This window comes from Budorcas taxicolor, chromosome 18, assembly GCF_023091745.1.
Source record: "Budorcas taxicolor isolate Tak-1 chromosome 18, Takin1.1, whole genome shotgun sequence".
NCBI classification, from domain to species: domain Eukaryota; kingdom Metazoa; phylum Chordata; class Mammalia; order Artiodactyla; family Bovidae; genus Budorcas; species Budorcas taxicolor.
The window spans coordinates 36120702-36129436 of record NC_068927.1 but is presented as its reverse complement, the minus strand read 5'-3'; the positions used below and the strand labels follow the sequence as shown (position 1 = coordinate 36129436).

The 8735-nt window shown below is 48.7% G+C and overlaps 1 protein-coding gene across 2 annotated transcripts; it reads right to left on the bottom strand.

Annotated features, from left to right (window-relative positions):
* Positions 1-1109: 1109 nt before the first annotated feature.
* Positions 1110-6822, bottom strand: PDP2 (pyruvate dehydrogenase phosphatase catalytic subunit 2). 2 transcript variants are annotated; one of them, XM_052656455.1, is made up of 2 exons: positions 6798-6822; positions 1110-3242 (listed from the first exon to the last, which is right to left on the bottom strand). In XM_052656455.1, exon 2 carries the CDS (start codon positions 3189-3191, stop codon positions 1596-1598), a length of 1596 nt encoding a protein of 531 aa, XP_052512415.1. In that variant the 5' UTR covers positions 3192-3242; positions 6798-6822; the 3' UTR covers positions 1110-1595. The 2 variants fall into 2 exon arrangements, with proteins under 2 accessions (XP_052512415.1, XP_052512414.1); XM_052656454.1 differs by lacking the exon at positions 6798-6822 and adding an exon at positions 6698-6793.
* Between the last annotated feature and the right edge of the window lie 1913 nt (positions 6823-8735).

Below are 8735 nucleotides of genomic sequence, written 5' to 3'. Positions count from 1 at the left end.
GTAGTGTTTGGCTCTAGTAACGAAACTTCATGCAAGCTAAATGATAGGGATTCAGGTTTTATTTGAGTTAAGATTTTTCAGAATAAAAGGACAAAGGCTTAAGCACTCAGAAGAGAATTTCTTAGACAAAGCAATATCACTAAAGTCAGTTCTGCAGGTTTATATTTGTTTCCATCTAGAGACACACTTCCTGTTTAACTACAGCAATTTCAGAACATGAAATTCACCCTCCTAAAAAAGATCCCTATGGTTTAATTTCCCAATAAACACAGACTGTGCAGCCCACAGAAGCTACTACAGGTTACACTGTTTTTTGCCCAACTCCTATACTAAATAAGGCCTAATTACCGAGGAGTAGCAGTGGCCATTTATCCCACTAGTCTGTGGGCAAGTGTCCCATCTGAAAAAAAATCTCCCCACTCCCTCCTCCCCACCACCCCTGGGGATGCAGCCAGGGAGCCTTGGTTAGCAACTGTTCTCAGGTCCTTCACATTTTTACCTCTCCAGATTCAGGCTGAATCTCAAAGTCTAGAATCCACTGCATAAGCCAGTCCTGCCTAAACTGTCACGATTACCACATGCAGTCTTGAATTTCCTGCTTCCCTGCAACCATGTGAAGTGAGAGCATTCTTTCTAGACAGTATTGCACAGTCAGCGGGGTGACTGAGTTCAGCATAGCAGTGGGGGAAGGAGCATTAGGAGGAATTAGAGGAATGTTTGAGAAGTATAATCAGAAAGGCTAAGTACTATGAGTAAATCTGTAGAGATTTACTGAACACTGGAGGAAATTTTATTAATGAAGGAAAGGCCAGGAGTTAAGGCTCAGACAGAAGTTACCTCCTAGCATGGCTCAAAGGTTCAAGGGGTGGGACACAGAGGAAGGGCTTGAAAGCTACACAAATTCAGCTGGTCCAGAGGCCTGGCCACCTTCACCCTCAGCCGAAAAACCAAGAAAATTCATTCCAAGCATGCTCGCTCACAGCACGCCTGTTTGGCAAGTTTGAGGACTCAATTTTAACATAAACTAAATCAGAACTAGAATGCAGCATTACTTTTCACAACTAAACACACACACAAGTTAGAATATTGCATAGAAAAGTGTCCTGTAATATGCTTTGTAAACCTAGGTCCTTAGTAACTTCAGAATAAAAAACAAAAACTTCCCTTCATAGTGTAGCAGTCCATGATTACACACAGAATTACCAAGTCTCCAGATTTTGCAGCAAGAGCGCAGAAGATCCTGGACTTCTTCATATTCTTAGAACCATAATTAAATTTACCCTTTCCAGGCTCAGGCTGACAGTTTTAACAGTGTCTTTATAAAAGGACTTGGGTTACACGAGCCCAAGATAAGTCGATCGTCTCTGTGCTCCACCCTCTCTGCGTAGAAGAGGTGACCAAAACACGCAGGCACATAAAATCACTAGATTTGTTTTTAATCCAAGGCTGTTTTCTCCTCACATTAGTCTATAATTAAGCAAGCTGCATCGATCCACCTGCCCTTCAACCATAGCGTGTAAAGAACCAGGTTCCGAGTAAGGGAAAATGTCTCAGAAGAACACTGAAGTTAACCTTGACAACAGGGTGGGAGACTCTTAACTCCCCTTGGAAGACGCACCAATTGAGTCTGAGTTGAAATACACCACGGTGACTGTGATGTCATCCCTGTACATCCTTGCCAAGTCCTCCGGCAACGTCAGCATCGCCGACAGCCGCTCAGGCTCCATCTCCCCGTATTCGTTGTTTCCTATGGCGTATCTGATCAGACGTGTGGCTGCGTTTTGGTCCGCTGCATGGAGCCCCTGGGCTTTCCTCTGCTGCAGCAGGCTCTGCATGAGTCCCAGGTTGGTGGGTCTCTGGGCCAGGTCTGGCTTGTGCTGACCCTCTTCAGCCAGGTGCTCCACCACCAGCCTCACCACATCCTCGTTGCCCAGCACGTCCCACAGGCCATCAGAGGCCAGCACGAGGAACTTATCCTGTGGCCTCAGCCTGTGGTAGGTGACCTCTGGCCTGGCCGTCAGGTAAGGTGGGGTGTAGTAGTGCGGGGGGGTGAACTGGTAGATGTTGAGGGCCTCGGTGTCGAAGCCCCGCTGCAGGACACCACGCTGCAGCTCTTTACTCCACTTCAGCTGGACGTCCCCAAAGGCCCTGCAGGGCATGAGGACTCCCAGCAGCCTGTTTTCCATGATGACCGTCCTGTCCTCGGACTCAGGATGCTCCCTCTTCAGCCGTGACAGCTCGGCTGGGTTCCAGGCATTGTGGTCCTGGGTGAGGGGCAGACAAGACCACATGCCGTTGTCTTCCTGGACACCAAGGATGGCCCGGCAGTCACCAGCGTTTGCCACGTGCAAGTGAACCCCATCAATGTGGGCCAGGCAAGCCGTTGCCCCTGAGAAAGCAACCTGGAGTGAAAGGTTCCTGGTCATCTCATCTTCAAGGGGAGCCTGGATCTCTAGCGAGATGTCAGAATCCAGTCTCTGGAAGGAGTACATTAATGCTTCCTCAGTGTTCAGCCCCATTTCCATCTGCAGGTTCAGCAGCTCCTGCCAGTAGACGCGGAGGTGATCAAGGTGCACTGACGTGACATCCTTGTAGATACTGTCCCCTGGGTGCTTGAGCCACTGAAGGATGGGCAGCAGGGGCTTCATGCTTTCCATGGCCTCCTCCATTTGCTCCAGAGTCTGCTGGGACATTAGTGACACAGCCACATAGTAGAAGAGCCTCTCGCTCACTGCTTGAGCACATGCGTGGCCACCATGTCCATCGAAGATGCCAAACAGCAGTCCACTGGTCTGCAGGCAGGCAGCTATACCTCCCCGGTCCTCCACTGGGGAATTGGCAGCTAGCTGGTTGCTCTCAAATCGTAACACTGAATCTGGAGCTCTGCTGACAAGGTCAAGAATCTTATGGGCCGACTCACCAGCTCTCAGCACTTCATTTACCTGCTCCGGGCTGAGCTGCAAGTGGAAGTCCTCTTCCTCCGTTGATGTGTGTCTGTAGGCTTTCTGCAGAGCAACGCCACCACATGCAGCGGCATGGTCTTTTAGGGTGGCTGGCCCCTGGGGAAAGAGTCTCCCTTTTGATTTAATCCTATTTGAGGCATACTTTGAATATAAACGTTGTCCCCCCTGTAATGTGGCAATGGTCTTCCTTGTAGAACTGAGAATCCAGTAGGACACAGTACTCGACATTCTGAAACCGTATGAGTGAATACGTTCCTTCCGCAAAAGGGTTCTTTAAATCTGAAAATTCAAGAGGTTAAGAAATTTCATTTCTTAAAAATAATGACTTCTGCAAACACTTAATCTCAAAATATTTAAATCTCCACACATCCCATTATAATGTAAATACATTTCAGAAAATGGCTTTTTAAACATTCTGCACTTAAGAGTCACTGAGGGCTTCCCATAGTTGTTTCCTTCCTCCCAAATCCTTTCCCTTGCCTCAGACCAGTGCACACCTCCCATGTTCCCTCTCCCAGGCAGGCTGTGTTCCTTTAAATACATACAAGCTCTTTCTTGCTCCCCAGCCATCTTGGTAGCGGCTCTCAGTCAGAGGCCATCCAGCTCTTTAGGCAGGAAGACAGGGCAGCAAAAAAGATGGAAAAGCCGCTGGAGTCAGGTCAACTCTAGGCTCCAACTGGTTATGGTAAGTGGAAAAAGTATGGGATGGGGTACAAGAGACTCTGAAAATGATCAGACAAGGCAAAGTGAACCTGGTCATCCTCGCCAACAGCTGCCCAGTTCCAGTTCAGTTGCTCAGTCGTGTCCGAGTCTTTGCGACCCCATGAGTCACAGCACGCCAGGCCTCCCTGTCCATCACCAACTCCTGGAGTTCAGACTCACGTCCATCGAGTCAGTGACTCCATCCAGCCATCTCATCCTCTGTCGTCCCCTTCTCCTCCTGCCCCTAATCCCTCCTAGCATCAGAGTTTTTTCCAATGAGTCAACTCTTCGCATGAGGTGGCCAAAGTATTAGTTTCAGCTTTAGCATCATTCCTTCCAAAGAAATCCCAGGGCTGATCTCCTTCAGAATGGACTGGTTGGATCTCCTTGCAGTCCAAGGGACTCTTGAGTCTTCTCCAATACCACAGTTCAAAAGCATCAATTCTTCGGCGCTCAGCTTTCTTCACAGTCCAACTCTCACATCCATACATGACCACTAGAAAAATCATAGCCTTGACTAGACGGACCTTTGTTGGCAAAGTAATGTCTCTGCTTTTCAATATGCTATCTAGGTTGGTCATAACTTTTCTTCCAAGGAGTAAGCATCTTTTAATTTCATGGCTGCAGTCACCATCTGCAGTGATTTTGGAGCCAAAAAAATGCCAACTTTTTCACTCTCCTCTTTCACTTTCATCAAGAGGCTTTTGAGTTCCTCTTCACTTTCTGCCATAAGGGTGGTGTCATCTGCATATCTGAGGTTATTGATATTTCTCCCAGCAATCTTGATTCCAGTTTGTGCTTCTTCGAGCCCAGCATTTCTCATGATGTACTCTGCATAGAAGTTAAATAAGCAGGGTGACAATATACAGCCTTGACGGCCTCCTTTTCCTATTTGGAACCAGTCTTTTCCATGTCCAGTTCTAACTGTTGCTTCCTGACCTGCATACAAATTTCTCAAGAGGCAGGTCAGGTGGTCTGGTATTCCCATCTCAGAATTTTCCACAGTTTATTGTGGTCCACACAGTCAAAGGCTTTGGCATAGTCAATAAAGCAGAAATAGATGTTTTTCTGGAACTCTCTTGCTTTTTCCATGATCCGGCGGATGTTGGCAATTTGATCTCTGGTTCCTCTTTCTTTTCTAAAACCAGCTTGAATATCTGGAAGATCACGGTTCACATATTGCTGAAGCCTGTCTTGGAGAATTTTGAGCATTACAGAAAACTAGTCAATCTAATCACACTAGGACCACAGCCTTGTCTAACTCAATTAAACAGCTGCCCAGCCTTGAGCAAATCTTGCATAGAGCACTATGCCATGTTGGGGCTTCCGTGGTGACTCAGACAGTAAAGAATCTGCCTATAATGCAGGAGACCCGGGTTTGACCCCTGGGTGGGGAAGATCCCCTGCAGAAGGGAATGAGAACCCACCCCAGTATTCTTGCCTGAAGAATTCCATGGACAGAGGAGCCTGGTGGGTTAGAGGAGGAGTCCATAGGGTTGCAAAGAGTCAGACATGACTGAGCAACTAACACAACTTGTATGCCATGTTGGCCAAAAACATGTCCATCACTATAGTGGCAATAATACTACTGAATTGGACACCGCATACGGAAAATAACAGAGTATGCGCACTAGCTATCATTGATCCAGGTGATGAGCAGAAGCATGCTAGGAGAGAGTGGTGAAAAGTAAATCATGCAAAAATTTTCCTCAATAAAACTGGCCAGAGCTTGTTTTACATATATATAAAGAACACATGCATGCATGCTCTGTAAATTCAGGAAACACGGCTGCCTTATTCACCAGTGGCTCTCCAGTGCCCAGGCCTCAAACACTGGCTAAACACAGCAATTTCAAGAGGTCCCAAAGCACACTAGCTGTCTAGCATCAGACACACAATGACTTCACTTGCCTGAGTTCCAGTTATCCATCTGCGGAATGGGAATACTAGTTTCATAGGGTTTTATGAGGATTTTAAAGAAATATAACCCTTCAGCTCCCAAAAAAAGATTATTTGCAATAACCTTTTAGTATTAGGTGTATCACTGAGGATTTAGAGGTTGTTTCCACTATCTCCCTATTTATAAAATACCAAACTGCAATGCCTAACGCATCAACATTTTCCCTACTTAAGTTTTAACCTACTTATTTCCCAAGGCTAGCATCAGTAGGTCAAAGGGTGTAGACTCATCCTGCCAAACTGATTTCCAAATGGTTCACATCTGCCTCCATAAGGGCATGAAGTAAACCCTACACCTTCAACAGCCTCTGGCGGTATTTTTCCTTAGAAAAAAATTTTAAAGTTGCTCTATTTTACTATTTTCTCTGGAGAACCGGGGTGGGGTGTGGAGCATTTTTTCACTCCACGTGTTTTCGGAATCCCGCCCACAAGTTTTTCGGTCTGAGTATGGAGAACGCCCACATCCAAGGACCGCCCAGTCTCCCCAGCCCACCCCGCCCAACTAGGGGCAGGATTGGTTGGACCCGGCGCGCAGAAGGCGCCTCCCTTGCCCCTCGCCCCACCCCTAGCCCTGCAGAGAAGCTAGGCAGCGTTGCCCGACGCAAGGCTGTCTGCCGCAGACCCGACCCAAACAGTTTCGCGTATCTAAAGAAAACAGGTCCCAAAGTCAAGTCTCTGACCCACAGGCTCATAGATACGAGCGCGGCCTCCGGAATCCACCAAGCCCTATCTCCCTCAAACCATGGCGCGGCCACGTCCCTGAGTCCCAGCTTCCCAGTCTATAGATAAGGCTAATTAAGTTGAGATGCTGAGCTCCGAGGGCTAAAACAGCTACTGCGGATGTTAGGGCACGCAGCCAAAGGTCCTACGCCAGGCTGCGAGCCCACGTGGCGCGTACGTGCGAGAAGGGTGACCGTAGCTGTGACCAAGGCTCTTCCCAGTCCGCCGCGGGCCCGCCCCCTCACCTCACTTCACCTCCGCTCTCCACCCCATCACCTGAGCCGTTGCCGTGGGCTGGAGCGGACGCGGGGAGGCTAGAAGCTTTCACCTCTCACGCTCGCCGTCTTCCCTACCTTGGAGCCACGTCCTCCTCACCGCCACCAAGGCCGCCGTGTCCGTCAGTCAATTTCACGCCCGCAAGCTATACCGCGGCTACCCCTACTCCGGACTCACCTCCCCGCAGAGACCTCTCGTGCTGCTGATCCAGCTGGAGAAGGAAGCATTCTTTTGCCAGCCTTTATTGGTTCATCTGCAGAGGCGGGCCCCTGACGAACAGCGCAATTGTCCAATGGATGAGGAGAGTGAGAGGGCGGGCTCCAGATGGGCCAAATCCGGTTCCTCCCCCTCTCCCGCCCACCCCACCCAACCTTTACCCACCCCGCCCTCCATCTCTGCAGTTAGGCTTGGCCCTAGGCTTTGAGATTAAGCCTTCTTGTGACTGAGTGCTCCCACCACGTGACACGCTGCCCGTTCTGCACACCTCAAACAGAGCTGCTGCTGCTGCTAAGTCGCTTCAGTCGTGTCCGACTCTGTGCGACCCCATAGACGGCAGCCCACCAGGCTCCCCCGGTCCCTGGGATTCTCCAGGCAAGAACACTGGAGTGGGTTGCCATTTCCTTCTCCAATGCATGAAAGTGAAAAGTGAAAGTGAAGTCGCTCAGTCGTCTCCGACTCCCAGCGACCTCATGTACTGCAGTCTTCCAGGCTCCTCCGTCCATGGGATTTGCCAGGCAAGAGTACTGGAGTGGGTTGCCATTGCCTTCTCCAAGCAGCCTCTCCCATTTTTCACTGTTGTTGGCTTCCTCTCCATTTCTGTCCTGACCAGTTCAGACCCCTCTCCCAGGCGCCACACCCTTCTATATCCTCTTAGACAATCCCCTTAAACGCCTCCCTCGGAGTCCCTATGTATATCTTAAACACAGTTTGCCCCGAACTCATTTTTTCTGCTAAACCTGCTCTTCCCCTCCTTCCCTAACCCAGTAATGGCCCCACCACGTGCTCAGAGACCCAAGCCCCCAGCCTGGGAGTCATTTTGACTCCTCTTCCCTCACCCCCACCCCTCTTCTGTCAGTTATCTGATCCCATTCATCATCTCACCTCCTAAATATCCCTCTAATCCAAATATTTGCCTCCAGCTGCCCTACCACTCTATACAATCTTCTTATCTGGTCACCCCACCCTGACTTCAACTTGGCCCTAGGCACTCTTCCTCTATCCCTGAAGAAGGAAATGGCAACCTCCTCCAGTATTCTTGCCTGGAAAGTCCCATGGACAGAGAAGCCTGGCGGGCTACAGTTCATGGGGTCTCAAAGAGTCAGACACAGCTGAGCAACTGAGCACACTCTTATTCTATAGAGCAGGTAGGGTGACCCTTCTACAACTTAAATTGCTACTAAAAAGTCTTCGTTGACTCCCCACCAACCACTGGGCCTTGAACTGACAGTTACATTGGCATGACAGTTATCACAATAGTTACTGGTTGGTAGATTGAGAAAAGCTGAGAACCAGGACACACGATACTCCATCCGTCCCTGTGGAATTCAGGTTATAGCCTGCTGCCTTACAAATTGCTTTAATAGAACCTATCTACTACCTATGGTGGGCTTCCCAATTTGTTGTTCAGCACATCAACTCTTTGCAGCACATCAGGCTTACCTAACCTTCACCATGTCCTGGAGTTTGCTCAAACTCATGTCCATTGAGTTGATGATGCCATCCAACCATCTCATCCTCTGTCATCCCCTTCTCCTCCTGCCTTCAATCTTTCCTAGCATCAGGGTCTTTTCTAATGAGTTAGCTCCTTGCATCAGTTGGCCAAGGTATTAAAGCTTCAGCTTCAGCATCAGTCTTTCTAATTAATATTCAGGACTGATTTCCTTTAGGATTGACTGGTGTGATCTTCTTGTTATCCAAGGGACTCTCAAGAGTCTTCTCCAACACCACAGTTAGAAAGCATCAGTTCCTCGGTGCTCAGCCTTCATTATGGTCCAACTCTCATATCCATACATGACTACTGGAAAAACCACAGCTTTAACTAAATGGACCTTTGTCGGCAAAATGATGTCTCTGCTTTTTAATACGCTGTCTAGGTTTGTCATAGCTTTTCTTCCA